Genomic DNA, 17,945 nt, shown 5'->3' with positions numbered 1-17,945 from the left:
CTTGGAGCCGAAGTGAGACCGAAGGTAACGCCACAAACTGATAATGATCCTCCGCGATAGCGAATCGGAGATACCTCTGATGACCCTCGAAAATTGGCATGTGTAGATAGGCATACTTCAGCTCGATAGAGGCCAGGAATTCCCCTGGACTCAGGGAAGCTACCACCGAGCGAATCGATTCCATGCGAAACTTCCGAACGCGCACAAAGTGGTGCAGAGCTTTCAAGTCCAGAATCGGACGCACCTTGCCCTCCTTTCTGGGCACAGTGAACAGATTCGAGTAAAACCCCCGAAATCTGTCCCGATGAGACACTGGGACGATCACCCCCTGGGCGAGGAGATCCTGCACCACCCGATGAAGATCCTGCAACCGATCTGGGGTCAAATGAAGATTTGAGGGAAAGAATCTGTCCGCCGGTCAGGAAAGGAATTCGATCTTGTATCCTGATCGAATGATTTCCTGAACCCACCTGTCCGGAATTCGGAGCAGCCAAGGTTGGAGGAACCCGCGCAAATGTCCCCCCACCCATGAAACGGGTGAGGGCGCCCCTTTAGGCAGAGGCGGACTGAGCCGCCGCACCAGCGTGGCCAGACTTTGGTTTGCCGGCCCAGGGTTTTCTCTGGCCACCCTGGCCCTTGAAGGGTTTTCCCTTGTTCTGCGCCTTAAAGGCACGAAAGGACCCCTGATTAGCAGCACAGGGAAGCCTATCTACTCCTTAACTAGGCAGAAGACAAACTGAGCTGGGATGGCTATTGCAGGGGGGGTATTGGACCAGTGGGACAGCCCCCATGGGTGGGTCTATGTAAATGCTGTGTTTCTAACAAGTATTATGCCTAGCTACTCCTGTGGAGATGAAGTCAATACCCCATTGGTGAAGACTGTATGAGTGGGCGGCGACTGTTGGAGGACATAAGAGAAAATCAATTTTTTAAAATATTTGTTTTCTTTATTAAATTTTTTTCTTTATTAATTTATTACATACAGTGACCCGAGGAATACAGTGTTACCATAGTAACATGTACTACTCTGGGGAGGCAATTCAAATTTTTTTTTTTACACACTACTTATTGCTTACAACTGTGATTTTTACAGTTATAGGCAACCATTTTTTTCTGAATGAAAAATATTAATTCAGTGTTTATTACTGTGATTAGCAGTGATTGGCCACTGCTACTCAAATGGTAAAGATGGGCTGATTGGCACTGTCTCTACCATGTGGTTGCTGTGACCAATCACAGAGCTCATTACAATAGTACACAAGGAAAGGCATATATGTGTACAATTGTCATGTGATCTAATCTGATTTGCCATAGAGATTACATGGTACTGACAGCAGGCCTGTACAGTAATCTGCCTTCGGCTGCATTTGGTGAACACAGCGGATGACAGTTTGCACCGGAGCGTGGCCAGTGGGCACTCATGAGACGTGATCCTGGGAGGACGTCATATGATGGCCTCTCCCCAAGATAACAAAGCTCCCGCTAAGATGTCATATTACAACAGGCCGGTCAGGAGGGTGGGGAGGGGGGTTAAGCTCTGCTACACACTAGAATGACCAATTCCCTCGCAGTGTGTTTTGACAGCCTATTTATTGGAATGGGCTTCAAGACACACTGGAGTTTATTAACTAAAGCTGGAGAGCACAAAATCAAGGTCACTTCTGCTTTGAAACCAACCAGCTTCCTGGTTTTATTGCCAAAGCCTAATTGAACAAACTGAGGTTAGAAGCTGATTGTTTTCTATGCAGAAGTGAACCTGATTTTGCACTCTCCAGCTTTAGTAAATAAACCCCACTACAGCAAATCCCATGGTACTGAGGAACCATGCGATATGGTGCCCGCAATGCACTGCGCTTGTGTTTTTTTGGGGTGTGATAACCAATGCATTGGCACCCGCAAGGGCAGTGCATTCACTTGCAGTGCGGAAAACATGCAAGGAACATGCTTACCGGCACTAAAGACAAACTCTCACTTTTAAAGCTGTTAGAGCTCATGGACACAGACGGTTTAAAGCGCAAACTCTGCTATAGCCTACAAACCCTGGTTTTCCTGTGCCTAGGGAGCTGTAGGTGGTGTGTACAATATTTTTATGAACATGGAAGTTCTGCGTTTGACGAATATGTCATACAAGCACGAGTGAGAGAAGATTTGTGCCCCATCTGCCTGTGTGAACAAGGCCTTAACATGACTAATTACAACCAAACACCCAACCAATTCTGCTTTTCTTGAGTAGCAAACACAGTTAACACGTCATTACTTCGTTTTACTGCAGAGGTTTCAGTCAAGGACATAGAAGAGGTCATTTCTTATACATCCATCTCAAAACCAATTCTGTATTTTTATTTTTCGGTCTTCATATTAGATAATCTATAGAGATTATTGACGTTTGTCAGTACTTTTAGGTAGCAATGCTTTCAGTCTGTGAGCAGGTCATAGCGATCTAATACTAGGACACAAGCCTTAGGGCAAAGCAAATGCATTTTATCTTAATTGCTGATAGAGGTCGTGTGGTATGACTGACAGCCATGATGGGAACAGCAGCGGGAACTGTACAACTCCTTCATCTATCCACCTCCAATATCCTTCAAAGTCCACCATAATCATTATAACTGAGGCAGCTAATATCGGTTTGTCTCTTTTCAAAATGAATGGGTAATTGTAGTGATACCTGTACAAGAGTGGATGAAAGTAAACTGAAAATGGATTAGAGGGACATGTGTATTCAATAGTCCCTGTAGCCTTATAACAACCATGAAGTAAATGTGATCTTACTAGGTGCCTTTGCACTATTAAAGATCCCATCACGAACACAGTTTCATTCTATTACGAGGATATTTTTAGCAAATAGACATTCTGAGTTATTGTTACATTTATCTGACCATTATTCTAGACATGGCATTTTTACGTACTTGCCGTTCAGTATTTCTATTACGGTAGTTCAAATGAAGATATGCTCCCTCAATTTGTCATCTGATTATCATGCAATGCGATCAGCGCACTGTGGCTAAAGCTCAACTGACATTTCACACCCATCTCTTTATAGTCTTGTCCCCCAACACGACGTCCCTGTTATGATTTGTGTTGCTTTAGGAAATGCCATAAAGAAGAATTGAGCACCGCTTCCAGCAAAAGCAACCTCACTGAAGGTAGTGGGTTCATTTAGATATCTAGGTGTTACTAGCTCAGCCAATTTCTCATACTATTGTCTCTATTAATTTATTACCCGATAAGTAAGTTACATCTTAAGGCCTCATGCACACTGGGCGTTTTTACAGCTGCTATTTTTGGCTTCAGACTTTTTTTCTGCAGCCAGTAACCACCCCAGCATGTTATCTTATGTGTCCATGCACACATAGACTGTTATCAGCCTTTTTTTGGCAGGGGCGTTTCAGGGGCTAGTCAGGGCTATCTGGATCTCGTCAGCAGTGATAGGGGCTTCTAGCGCAGCCACCTGCTCCCTGGACAGTTGAGGGAGGCCATCCAGCAGCGTAGTCAGCTCAGAGGGGTCAAAGTCAACCCTGGATAAGTAGGTATCGCGAAAAAAGTCAGCAAACATGGTGGCAATAGTTTCAGCATCGGTAACCAGAGTACCGTCAGGGGCAGCCAAGGAGATAACAATTGGCGGGCGAGCATCCAGGTGGGCCAGATACGCCAATAATCTACCCGGACGCTCACCATGCTCAAAAATCTTCTGCCTGGCTAAAAACAGCTTATGCCTAGCCCTCTCGTAACCGAGCTGTTCAGCCAGTCTCGTCTGAAGTCTCAGCCCAGCGAGAGCCTCCGGGGAAGGCGCCTCTGCGTACCAGTCCTCCAGAGAAGACAGCTCATCCAGCATCCGGGTGAAGGAGGCCCGGGACCGCCATTTGAACTTAGCTATATGTTCAGTGAGGTGAAGGGGAGCATGAGATTTAAATGTGTCCCATACCATGAGGACATCAGAGGTACCGTCATTGATCGCAAAAAACTACTCCCATTCCGCGGTCAGTGTATCAGAGCCTGGGACCACAGTTAACCAGAAGGGATTCAATCGCCAAGTAACAATAGGTGACCTGGACAAAGCCTCCATAACTACCCAATAGGGGGCATGATCAGACAAGATACGCGGGCAAAACCCGCCACCTTCAGTTTAGGGGCAAGAGAGGCCGAGACAAAAATGTAATCTATGCGAGACATAGAAGCATGTGACGTTGAGAAAAAGGAGTAAGCCCTTCCATTCCGATGTAGTTGCTGCCAGGAGTCAACAAGCGAGACATCTGCCAACGTGCGACCAAATCGAGTCACACGATCCAAAGGGCGCACCAGGGGGTCTATTGTAAGTTTGTCCAGCTCGGTGTTGATAATCATGTTAAAGTCCCCCAGCCAAATAGCAGGTACAAGAGGGGTGCTTAGCCATAAGGTCAAACCCAGCACCAAGAAGATTAGCATTATAAGGGGGCGGCAGGTAGAAAGCCAAAATACGGACCGGAGTACCAGATAGGGTGGCAAGGAGGAACAAAGGAGGAACACATATTTTCCCTGGGGATCCGTCTCCACCGAGCACACTTCAAAAGGGAGGGACTTAGCAATCGGCACTGAGACACCACGTGAATAGCTGGTATGCGTGGCGTGGTAGGTCCAGCCCACCCAGGGTTTTTTGAGAGCGCGGACCAGAGATCCAGTGGCATGCGTTTCAACTAGGACAATTATGTCCGCAGACTGAGTTTTTAAAAAAGAAAAGAGGGCTGTGCATTTCAGTTTGTCACGGAAGTCACGGACATTCCAAAGTAAAAGTTTCAAGGGGACCATTGTGGTAAGCGGAAAATAAAAGGAAACCCAGCGGAGACAGACCCCCCAGAGACAGAAAAAACATGCATGGCAAATATGGCAGCACAGTATAGGGAAAACAAAATAAAACAATAAATCATCATACAGTAAATGTAAAGAGAACCGCTGCAGCGCTGTAAATTTTAAAGAAAAAGATTAGTACACAAAGCACAATAAACTCCCTAACCCACCCAGCTCTGCACAAACCCCAACCCGTGCAAGCATACAACACCGAACATTCAAAAGGTCCAACAGTGCAGAATATTCTCCAGCCTTAGGTCAGGGCCAAGGGAACACGGCCTAACCTCGGCTGGGGTACCATACGCAAGAAGAAAAGCATCCAAAATATCAGATGCACATCGCAGGTGTGATGTACGGTGGGGGCAACTGTCCTCTGAAGAACAATGGAGTGTGAGGGACAAGACCATCTTCCAACTCTCTCAGGACAAGACATCCAGGAGCCGAGCAGACAGTTCAGAGGAGCTCTGCGGTGACCCGAAGGTGAGCCACAGGTAAGCAACGTCCCAAAGTCAATGTCCAAAACAGAAGGGGGAGAAACAAGGGTAGCGGTAACAGCCTGGGACTGGCATGAAAGAACATTAAACCTGGTGGGGGAGGAACAGTATGCTCCGGGTAATGGCATCGGATCCGCCACAGCCCGTGTCAGGTGGAACAAGGCTTAGAGACCGCAAATGGGCAGAGCAGGGCTGCCATGGAGGGGAGTTCAAGCTAGCAAGGTACTCACAGTTCAGGCAGAGTTCAGTCTGTTCAGCCACTCCACTGCAGCATCCGGCTCCTCAAAAAAAAATGGACCCGGTCCTCTCCAACAACTCGGAGACGGGCCGGGAACAACATAGCATATTTCAGATTGCAAGCCTGCAGTCTCTGCTTGATCTCAGTGAACCGGCTGCACCTCCCCCGAAAAATCCGGGAAGGCATGGACTTGAGTATTGATATGCGGTATGTTGCCCTTGTCCCGGGACAAACGAAGGATGGCATCCAGGTTTCTGTAATTGAGAAACTTGGCAATAAATACATGCGCCGGGGCCCCCTGGGGCGGCGGTTTTAAGGGACATGGTGAGCTCGCTCCACCACGAAGGAGTATGAGAAGGACTCCTGGCCATATGCCGTAATGAGCAGATCTTCCAGGAACGTGGCAGGATTAGCCCCTTCGGCGTCCTCGGGTAAGCCGATAAAGTGCAGATTGTTATGGCGCATGCGATTCTCCAGATAGTCCTGCTTGAATTGAAGCTGGGCAATGTGGCTTGCGGCCTGGTCCGAGGAGGCCTGCAATGGGGGGACTGCATCCTCCACATGGCTCAAACGGTGCTTAGCCTCCAAGACCGGGTCCCACAGTTTCTGCATGTCCTGACGAATCAGGGAGACATCTACCTTCACTTCTTCGATTTTGGTGGCGAGTGTCGTCTGGCAGGTAGAGATAGCCTTCAACACTCTCGCAATATATGCAGCGGGAGGTTTAGGGTCAGCCAAGGAGGCGCAACCATCTTTAGGCAGGGAGTCCTTATTGTTGTGGCGGTATTTGTCCAGCTTTGCAGCTGCTTCAGCAGCTTTGCGAGGGGGAGACATAGCACCACAGGGAGCACCGGCTTTAAAGGTAGTCCTCAGGTCCAGTTCTGGTTTACGATAACAGTCAGGATGTTAGATTAGGGAAGTTGCCAACGGAGCTCCGAAAGAGCACATCTCACACCATGCAGCTTCAGGCCCCCCCCCAATATTTGTTATTTTAAGAAAAAAAGACCACTTTAATGCAATATTAAGTCATTCTACCATTGGAATGCATTAAGGCTCAAATGTTAAACATGTCTAGTGATTAGATATGTCTAGACACTCTTTAGCTCCTCTCCACAGTGGGCCTTTGGTAGTTTTTTTTTAGCCTGTAAATACCGATGTGTGCATGGACACATAGGCTTACATGTAGGTGCTTTTATAGGCTGAAAAAAAACTTTGATGGCTGTAAAAGAGTAGTTTTTTAAAGCTCTGTGCTCATGAGCCCTTAAAATATATAGGCAGATATTAAATATAAATGAGACTTCTTTCAAGCTGATAACTTAATTAAGGAAAGTTTCTAACAAGCAATAAGTTGGCAACCTGCAAGGAGAAAGTTGAAGCTACAACCCTGTTCAACACTTTGAATAGAGTTTTTGATCTGTGCAAATCAAGAGTCCACAGAAATGGCCAGATCTAGGATCACTGGGGGCTTTAGCAAAATGATTTAACATCTTTTGTAAGTACTTCCAACAACTACTGCAATATCAAATTGAAACAAGAAGCTGGTTTTCACTTACCTGGAGCATGACAACTACAGTCTTTACTACATTCCACTGTGATTTCCTTCCATCCACAATTACCGTAAACCCCCGGGCTTTACACTTATCACTGCAAAAACAAAAATGATTATGGGTTAGAAAAAAAAAGTAAAGTCTATTAAAGGCTTCACCTTTGGAACATGTTACACCTGTATTTAGGTAACATGTAACACATTCCAATACCTGCCCCACTCTTGTGAAAGAAAGTGGAGGCTTTTTTCCCCCCACATCCGCTGCCACAATAAGAATCTTTAGGGCTGTGAGGGCCTTTGCCCAGCTGTGTCATTAATTCACAGCAATTTGTGAATGAAGAAATGAAGAAACTACAAGTCACATCTGCCACCATGGCAGACAGCTTGTAGTTCTCTATGGACTTCTCGTGGCACTGATGACATGCCTCAAAGTCCACTGACACTTCCTCCAGCTTTCAAACAAAAAGCCCATACAGAGATACAGGCAAGAAAGATGGAGAATGTGCCTGCAGGGGCCTGACATTGCACCGGCAGTTCACTGATCATGGGTATAATGCTTTGCAGGCTCCCGTAGGAAAAAAAATAATAAATGCACATTCTTTCTCTGCAAAAATATGTGTATTTTTCTTTTTCTCCAGAAAACACAGTCCCTGTTGTCACAATACAAGAGTATAGCAGATGTGTGGATGCAGGGATCTGTGAGTCTTTTTCGTTCAATCCGCTGGTTGTAAAAAAGAAAGAAAAAAAAAAAAACCTCAACACGTATACCCTACTTAACTTATTCTAGCAGAAATCACTTGATTTCAGAGGTCAGTAACCCCCTGAATAACTGTGGTTTTTTGTACCACAGAAAAAAAAAAATTCTTCCTGGCTCAAACACTCTGGTGAATTCCTGAAGCCTAAATATTTCCATATGATCCTTTACTAATAAACTTTGAATGCCATTAGCTGTAATATAAATATACAGGCTATTTTATATTCCATTATTGATTTGCCCATTATTACTGCATGCGGCCCAATAACTACCGTATTTTCCGGCGTATAAGACGACTGGGCGTATAAGACGACCCCCCTAATTTTCATCTACCGGTAATACTTATACTTAGGTTACCTTGGAGATATTATACTCGGCGTATAAGACGACCCCCCATTTTTGGGGGATTTTTTTGAGGTTCAAAAGTAGTCTTATACGCCAGAAAATACAGTAATAGTAAAGAACTCTGCCATACTGAGGGTGACATGTAAGAAATATATATACAGTATATGCATTCTCTCCTCCTGGTGATTTTCTCAATTTGTTCATCTGTATCTTCTAGTTTATTTATTTAGAAGAGTATTTCCCAAGTCATCTTGTAAAGGATTATCATTGCTATCCAAAAAGGATCTGTGAGGCAGGACCCTCGTATACTGAATGAGAAGTAGGCCCAAAAGAGCTCCTGTAGGTCACAGGAGTGTACTTAGTCACTCAGCCAGTCCAGACTCTGGAGGGTTTCCAACTTTAATGGTGGGATCTACCCAGATGGCCGAGTGGCAGCTGACTCAGTCAATTGCTTCCGCCCCTGTCCCCACAGCCCGGTCCTGCAGTAAGAGCTGGAGGAGAAGAGCACAGAGACAGTGACTGACAATCACCAGCTCTCTGCTCACTGAAGACTGAGATGAGCAATCAGCGGTCTTTAATCACTCAGTTCTCATTCTTAGAGGAGGTGGGGTACAGATGCATACTGATGCTGCATTTACCTAGGCAAGTAGGATTGTTTTATTCTCTAAATTCCGCACTTCTCTTTAATCTGATTTCTAGCAGTATAAAAATAAAACACTGTTTAATACAAGATTGAGAAAAAAAAGTGCCTTTATATTACTTGCCACATTGATGTACTACAATGAATCATACTGTGCATTCCAGCATTGAGTGTTAGTATTCTGAACAGAGCTAAGAACAGAACAATTTGTTCAGTAATGTTTCAACAGCCACCTGCATGGCATTGTTTCATTTTAGGAGATAAGATATACCTGACTATATAAAAGAATTGCTTGAGATTTTTGCTGAAACCCACCTAGGCCTGGTCTAAAGTATATTATTTTGCAGACTAATGCTCTTTAAATGATAGCAGGAAATATTACTTTTTCATTTCTATTGTAACACACAGCAAGCAAAATTCTAGATTATGAATCGGTGTTTCAAAAAAATACTGCATTCCAATAAGAACTGTATGTGATTAACACATGTAATGGTAGTATCTAGTATATAAAATCCTTTCTGAATTTCTCCTATCTTTAGCCGAAAGGCTTCACTGCCGGTTTCTTTTACAACGAATGGCAGTGGCAGCACCCGGCAGAAGATCCGAAAATCGGCTAGGGTGCTGACATCGCGGGCTCCCTGGACAGGCAAGTGTCTATATACTGAAAGTCAGCAGCTACAGTATTTGTAGCTGCTGACTCCCCCCCCCCCCCCCCGCAGACGGAACTCCTCTTTAAGGTACCAGTAAAAACGTACCCAAACTTGACTGGAGGATGGCATATTGGAGGAGTTTCCCCATTAGAGCATAGCTTTTTTTTTTTTTTTTGGCAGAAGACAAAAAATAAAAACTAGCTGCTAGCAGTTTTTTTGTCCTTGGGACAGTTACTTTAGGTTTAAAGCGAATACTGTAGTTGCTGACTCTTACTATTAGGGCACTTACCTATCCAGGCATCCAGCGGTGGCCTCACCCGAGCCGATTCTTAAATTGGCTCTCGGGTGCTGGTTCCACCACCTCAGCTAAGGGAAACCAGCAGTGAAGCCTTCCACTGCGCTCTGTAAATGGGCCGGCTGCAAACTCAGCCGGAAGTGCGAGTGGGTACCCATCAAAACCAGGTACCCCCCCCCCCCCCTTCAAAAGGGGCCAAAAGGAGGAAGGAGGCGGATAAGCAGGGCCTCCCCTTCTGGGTGGAGCACAGCTATAAGGTAGAGTCATGTGAGTAACAACGTGAAACTAAATTTGAGGTGGTTACAAAATCGGCTTTCCAGACTAATATCTACTCTTTGGCAGGACACTTAGGAGGTTTAAGGCCTCATGCACTCTGGGCATAAAAATGCTGGTTTAACAGGCATTTGGCATTTTTTCTTTCAGCCTGCAGAAGCAACACTATTTTAGCCTATGTTCTCCTGCAAATTTGGGTGTTTACAGGCTGAAACAAAAACCCACATGTGCATTTTTGAAAGGAGCTTTTGGGCAGAAAAAACCCTTGACGCACCTAAACGCACATAAGCGTGCCAAGATGAGGCGTTTAGGCACATCAGGCATTTTTAAGTGCACATTTTTCTAGTATTTTGGGGGAAAACACTTACACAAACGCAAACACACCTAAACGTGGGTGCAATATGTTCCATATGAGCGTTGTTTTTCTGCTGCTTTTTTCTGCTCGCAGTTCTGGCATTTTTTCTGTTGCCTAGTGTGCATGGACCCTAAAATTTGTCTGCTTTAGTACTTAAGGCTTCTTCTGGCTAGGTTTTGGAAATCTTTAATAAATTGCTGTAATGCGTCACTTCATACAACCAATGGAAGGAATTCATTAAAAGTTCCCAAAAAAACTCCAATGTATTCGATAAAAAAATATTGTATGAATGTTAATGTCTGCATATAAGGATACATGACAATCATCAAAATAGCATAAATATGTGAGGTTTGAGAGGAAAAAAAACTTTAGTGGAAACAGGTGGGCACAGTTCTGGTAAATAGGAGGAAGCAATATTTTATAGAAAGGAAGGGAGGTAGCTTGTAATATCATCTATCTATAAAAAAAATTATTTCCATCACTGGAAGTATACAAGCCCAGTCCACCCAGCTTGGTTTCTTCTATTTAAAAGAAATCTGTCACAAAGCAAAAATACCCACATGATTAAGCTCTGATGGAAGCAGACATCCCCCTGACTCATACACCACATACTTCTGCCAAAGTGACAGTAAACCTGTTAACCGAGTCACGGTCCTAAAACTAGTATGTAGTAGATGAATCAGTACCTGCACCCGCCAGAGCCTTTGGACGGCTCGTAGAATTCATTATACAGTAAAGAACAACACAGTACTATTATATCCAAACCATTCCCCATTTTAAACTATGATAACATTGGCAATGTTCAAAAAACTTTATAGTTCCAAGTTGCCTGGGATTTTTTTTATTTTCCTCAAGTCAATATACAAGGAAAGCTGCACTGTTCATATGTCAAGTGACATTTACACCCTGCCAAACTCCTCCCTTAAAGCAAAGTTCCAGTCGTTTTTATTGCTTATGGAAATTCTGCAGCTACAAAAAGTGTAGCTGCGGATTTTTAATAAACAGCCACTCACCTGACCCATGATCCAGCGGTATACTCTCCCCACTGGCATTCGCCCTCTGTTCCAATCATCTTTGCTATGAGCACTTTGCTGTGACAGCTTGCGGCTTCACAGCCAGTTGCCCACTGCGCATGCGAGAGCGGCACTGCGCTCTGTGACTGGTCCTTAAGTCTTCTAGGAACTGTCATGTGTCCCAGAAGACTTTGGGAAGGAGAACTTCTGCTTTCGATTGCCTAAGGCGACACCAGAACGGAAGTGGAAGCAGGTACCTGTCAAAATCAAGTACCTGCTTCCCTCCTCCTGTTTGTGAAATGGAGCTTTTGGGGAGGAGGCCTTAAAGCAGAGTTCCACTTTTGGGTGGAACTCCGCATTAATCCAAAGTATGTCTCAGTGAGCCCTCTGGAGTGGTGTAAATGCCACCTGTGCCAATAAAGTGTTTTTTATTTATGTCAGAATAAAGCAGCTTTACTTACCGGATATATATATATATATATATATATATATATATATATTTATTTATTTATTAAGAAGAAGAAGAGTAAGAAAAACTGACATATACCCTAATGGGATACCTGTCTAACTCACCCACTCGGCGCTAAGGTGCTCAATATTATAATAAATAATTTGCATAAATACAGTGGTAAAACCATAAATACCAAAATCCGATTAAAAGGTACATAGAATAATATAAAATCATAAAACCATCTAAAACCTTTTGGATGTCAGCAGCCGTTATATATAAAAACAATGATAAAATGGTGTGTACATATAATAGGTGTGTACATATAATAAGATCACATGTAAACACTAACAGCGCTTTACAACTGATCACATAGTCCATAATGCGTCATATTCAAAAAGGAGAAAAAAGGGACAGTCCAGCCTGCTGGCACCATCTATGGTGATAATATCCTGTGCAAGGTATTCACACGCTCTTATTTAAATAATCGTGCACCTTCACCACACCGGCATGCCCCCCAAGCAGTGCCCACGTACCTCACTGAGGGGGATATGAAGCCAAACAAGACGTATACTCAGGAGGATAAATCCAAATAGGTCTCTCTCTTGGATATTTCCATTACCATATTGGAACCTCTCCATGCTTTATCAATTTTCTCTATGCCCCAGAAGACCAAACCCCTCGGATCCTGGTTATGTTTCTCTTTAAAATGTATGGACACGCTATGGTCTTTGTATCCCTTCCGTATATTGGACTGTATAACGTGTATGTCCACGCATGTGGTCTATGGTCCTTTGTGTCCATGTGATAAAATCTATATTGGTCGAACTAAAAGAACTTTAGGGAAGCGAGTGTCAGAACACATCGCCAATATACGGAAGGGATACAAAGACCATAGCATGTCCATACATTTTAAAGAGAAACATAACCAGGATCCGAGGGGTTTGGTCTTCTGGGGCATAGAGAAAATTGATAAAGCATGGAGAGGTTCCAATATGGTAAGGGAAATATCCAAGAGAGAGACCTATTGGATTTACCTCACCAATGCACTCCAGCCCCAGGGACTTAACGTGGAATTGGATCTCAATTGTTTCATTAGTGACTATTGAGATCCATCCCCTTTGGTTTGAGGTTTATATTAATAAACCTGGTATTTTATCTCTTTCTCTTACCTTTTTATCTTCTTATTTCATCTCCTTCTATAATATAAATGTTCTCCCTGTTGGGAAGTAGGTGCTTTTCTGGAGACTTTTTATATCACAATTCTTTATAATGCAAACTTTGCCATTTTAGATACTTTTACGTATTTATGAGGATTAGATATATATTCATGTGATCCTTTCGGATTTCAGTTTTTATGTAATAAGCTCCTCCCCCGTTTAGCGGGGGGGGGTGTATATATATTTATATATGCTACAGATTATAATATATATTTTATTCATAGATTTTTAATTTTATTGGTGGTAGGATTGGTGCAGAGCAGGGGTGGTAGCTCCTAGCAAATATATGGAATATTTGGATGTGTATTTAATTTATGTTCATTCTAATTTCTTCTGAAAGTCAGGGGAATGTCTGCATCTCTCTAATGACATTTTACAGCCAGTTGTCCTGCCATGATTCTGAAATGAACATTAAGCAGGTGCATAGCTGTGTAGAAGAGTGAGATGTCTTTTTTCCCTGGTTGAATATCAGTATGAGCAGTTTAGTTAGGCTCTTGGCCATTAACCTGAGAATGCAGGGGGGCACTTTGGTGTCCTTATGCAGGGGTGATGGAATATTGGAGGTGTATATATCGATGAAAAATAAAAATAAATAAACAAAAAAAAATGTATATCTTTTTGGTACATTACACCAGTACCCCTTAAATGCGCTCAACGGGTCTGCACTTACCACCATATAAATGTGTAAGATATATATATTGATTATATAACTGTATTATATGCATGTCATACAGAGAGATAGAGGTAATGTTGCGTGGTCACTATGGAGGTTGGTGTGGGTTGGCCATCTGTTTTGTTGGCAGCTTGGCATGATCTCCATTAATGTTTGCTCCCTGCGGGAAGTGGAGGGTTAATATACTCTTCCTGTAGTAGGGACAAAGCAAGCGAGGCAATTGGAGCACACCTGGTGACGGACGGGATGTGAGTCCCGTTCTGCCAGTAGTTATGGATTCCTCCAGAGTGATGCTTCCGCCCTCCCTTGTTGTACATACAAATAGGAGTGGTGTCGTCGTGTGTCCACGCCCTCAGTTGAAGTCAGCCAATGACGAAACGCGTTAGGGCGTGGACACGCGGTGACCACAGCAACGTGACGATCCGGACGTCTGATGTCACGCCGAACCCGGAAGCTCTATGGCGGCGGTAGCCGCGGCTTCGTATCCACAACGGGAACAGCGGGAGCCGTACAGGTAGCCCGGATCGGGAACATTATTGAATCATTGGATGCTTTCTTTTAAAGTTTGTTGGTGAGGGCATTTTTGTTTGATTTGCTCTAATAAATGGGTGTTGATGGAATTACACTATGAGAGCAATTCTTTTATTTGCATATCATATAACATCTATGGAGTGATCCAGCCATCATCTTTGTGGAGATCCTGAGCTGTGTCAGAGGGATTTATCCTCCTGAGTATACGTCTTGTTTGGCTTCATATCCCCCTCAGTGAGGTACGTGGGCACTGCTTGGGGTCATGCCGGTGTGGTGAAGGTGCACGATTATTTAAATAAGAGCGCGTGAATACCTTGCACAGGATATTATCACCATAGATGGTGCCAGCAGGCTGGACTGTCCCTTTTTTCTCCTTTTTGAATATGACGCATTATGGACTATGTGATCAGTTGTAAAGCGCTGTTAGTGTTTACATGTGATCTTATTATATGTACACACCATTTTATCATATATATATATATATATATATATATATATATATATATATATATATATATATATATATATATATATATATATTTTTTTTTTTTTTTTTTTTCTTGAATGTACTAAGGCTTGTAATGATCATGTCGAATGGCACTTTCTAGGAAAGATGAATTTATAAAAAATGTATTATATAGGACTTCTATATGTATATATTGTTAGTACAATATTTGTGTATAATGGATATATGCATTATGATTTGCACTCTAAGAGATGTGACTTGCATTTTAGAAAATTAGTTAAAAACAATGAAAATTATATTGAAAATATAGAGAGGGAGAGAAAGAAAGAAAAAAAAACTGAAAGAAAGAGAACCAAAAAGAGAGAGAAAAAAAGAAGGAAAAGGAGATAGCACTGCAGAAGTGGTTTCCTTTCAGACACACAGTGAGTTTAATTTACTAAAACTTGAGAGTGCAAAATTTGGCGCAGCTGTGCAAGGTAGCCAATGAGGTTCCATCTTCACCTTATTCAATTAAGCTTTGACAAAAAAAAAAAAAAAAAAACAGGACGCTTAAATGGTTTCAATGTAAAACTGCACCAGGGTGCACTAAAAAAAGCAGCCAGATGCTCCTGTATATGATTTTATGAAGACTTTTTCCTTCAGATTTACCTTTTCTATGTAGTGCAAGGGCCTGCCAGATTGCATACAAATTGAAAGTGTTTAGGTGTGACCTCATATTATATGGTTTTGGTAAATCTGAAGGAAAAAGTCTTCAGAAAATCTTATAGTGTGTATGGCCCATTAGTGTGATGTTCCAGCAATGCCAGCAGCTGAAAAGGGAAATTATTCACCTATTTTCCCAGGTATGGATATTTAGATGTTTCATACTTCATGGCAGTGTAAACGTAAAAAAATAGCATTAGTACCCAAATCTTTCTTGCCATTAGTCTTTTGTGATTTCCCATATAGCAGTACTCAGACTGGGGGAGATGGTAAGCACCCTGAGCCAATCAGGGTTAAGTCTAACACTTAGAACATGTTTAGAGATTAAGAAAGAAAAAGGGGAATTCTTCACTGATGACTTCTCTTCCATTGTCTGTTCTCAGGCTGGGGTTGCCAATGCTGCCTGGATATATGCATGCACATATATATGTGCATGCATGGTAATCAATCTATATGTTTAACATTTATCCCATAGACGGTTCCAATATTGGCCGGTTCAGAAAGAACTGGCCGACATTCAAACAGTGTATGGGCAGGCTGAATGTATCAAGTTGGGCGGTACCAGACATGTCGTGACCACACCCACAAGCCGACTTTTATACGATTGAATGCTGCAGCCTGTGTTTTCTCCCCTGTGTATTTAAGATATGCCTGCTTGTCTCTACGAACATGTGAGTGTAATAACTTTTTAATAAATTACCTTTGTTTTAAACGGTATCATGCTATGTGCCCTGTGTTCCCTTTTTACATCTATGTGGTTCCCATGTATCTTCCTGAGAGAACATTTTGAAGGTCTTCTCTGATGATCTACACCTGATGGGTTTAAAGAGGTTGTAAACCCTCGAAACTTTTTTTTTTTTGCTGCAACCTGAAAGAGAAACCCATATCGCATACTAGCTCATTATGAAATACTTAGCTAAGAACGAGCCCCCGCCGTGCCGCCCGCTCACCTGTATGACGGGCGACATGTCCAGTCGCCCATCTTCCGGGATCGCGGCATCCGGCCATCTGATTGGCCGGAGTCGCGGTGACGTCACTCCTGCGCACGCGTGGGAGCTGACGGTCACGGCTTGGTGCTCTGAAGAAACGGCACCAGCGGCCGTTCCTTCAGAGCACATGCGCCAGTGACGTCTGGTGACGTCTGTAAGGTAAATATATCCTAAACGGTACATGTTTAGGAGATATTTACAGTACCTATAGGCAAGCCTTAATATAGGCTTACCTATAGGTACAAGTGTCAGAGGAGGGTTTACTTCCTCTTTAACCCCTTTATCCGCATTTGGCTTTTCCATTAGTTTGGAAGCCAACATCATCTGGTAAGAAGCCATTTGTCTCTTTGCTTCACTCGGGGCTTCTATTTGTTTTCTCTGCCGTGCATGCTGGGACTTGTGGTTCTTCTATACAGCACAATGTTTTTTTAACATTTGATTTTCTCCTATTCATAGACTTTTCATATGGACTTCTCACTTTCAAAAATGTTTCTGGATTTATGTGCACATATATTTAAGAATTTTCTTTGATATTCAATACTATTTAGCACTACACGTTTTTTATATTATTGAATGCATCAAGTTGATTGATCGATCAACTTGGGTACAACCAGCCTGCAAGATTTACTTCCGATTATCGTTAGCGGCTGCTATAGCAATAATCACTGTCTTCTCCCATCGGGGACTGCTTCCACCAGCCCCCGCCGGGGGAACACAACGCCTCCGCAGGAGGGATTCCCCCGTAAGCGCTGTGTGTGCTGAAGGGGGGAATCATTCAAACTTCTTTCCTACAACCAGTGGTTACAGGAAAGAAATTTGCACTGTTTATGGCCAGCCTAATAGATTAAGATATATCTCTAGACAATACCTTCACCCAGCTCTCTTTCCATTAACACAGTACCATTTCTGTTTAGGCTGTCTTCAGGCTCAGCATCTATTTCCTGGACTGCGATGGCTCAGAGATAACACAATCATGTAAGTTCTAATGTCTGTGCAGGTCTTGCACTGGGATAAGGGGTCTTACTAGGAAAGAGGAGACAAACAATAAATTTTTTTTTAAACCGCCCCGTCCACCTGTGTTTGCATGCAGAAGTGAACGCATACGCAGGTTGCGCCCGAATTTTTAAACAGTTTTCAAACCACACATGTGATATATTGTCACAAATATTAGAGCGATATCAATAATTCTAGCACAAGACCTCCCCTGTAACGCTAAACTGGTAACCTGTAAAAAAAAATTTAAAGTGTTACCTATGGAGATTTTTAAGTATCAACGTTTGGCGCTATTCCACAAGTGTGCACAATTTTAAAACATCACGTTAGGTATCCATTTACTCGGCGTAACATCATCTTTCACATTATACAAAAAATTGAAGTCAATTTTTTTTATTTTAAATTCATGAAAGTGTTTTTTAAAAAAAAAAAAAAAAAAAAGTTTGAAAAATTGCTGCTCAAATACCAGGTGACACGAAAAATAAAAACGACTGCC

At 42.9% G+C, this 17,945-nt stretch overlaps 1 protein-coding gene across 2 annotated transcripts in view; it reads right to left on the bottom strand.

The window, feature by feature from the left end:
* Positions 1-17,945, bottom strand: part of SESTD1 (SEC14 and spectrin domain containing 1) — a 252,822-nt gene that overhangs the window by 115,597 nt on the left and 119,280 nt on the right. For both annotated transcript variants that reach the window (XM_082261218.1, XM_082261219.1), the window contains exon 4: positions 7,110-7,200. In XM_082261218.1, coding sequence (XP_082117344.1) covers positions 7,110-7,200 — 91 coding nt within the window. The remainder of the gene's footprint in view (positions 1-7,109; positions 7,201-17,945) is intronic.

The sequence above is a fragment of the Pelophylax lessonae genome, assembly GCF_965119305.1.
Source record: "Pelophylax lessonae genome assembly, chromosome: 6".
NCBI lineage: Eukaryota > Metazoa > Chordata > Amphibia > Anura > Ranidae > Pelophylax > Pelophylax lessonae.
The sequence above is the reverse complement of the archived record's forward strand: the minus strand, read 5'-3'. Positions and strand labels throughout refer to the sequence as shown.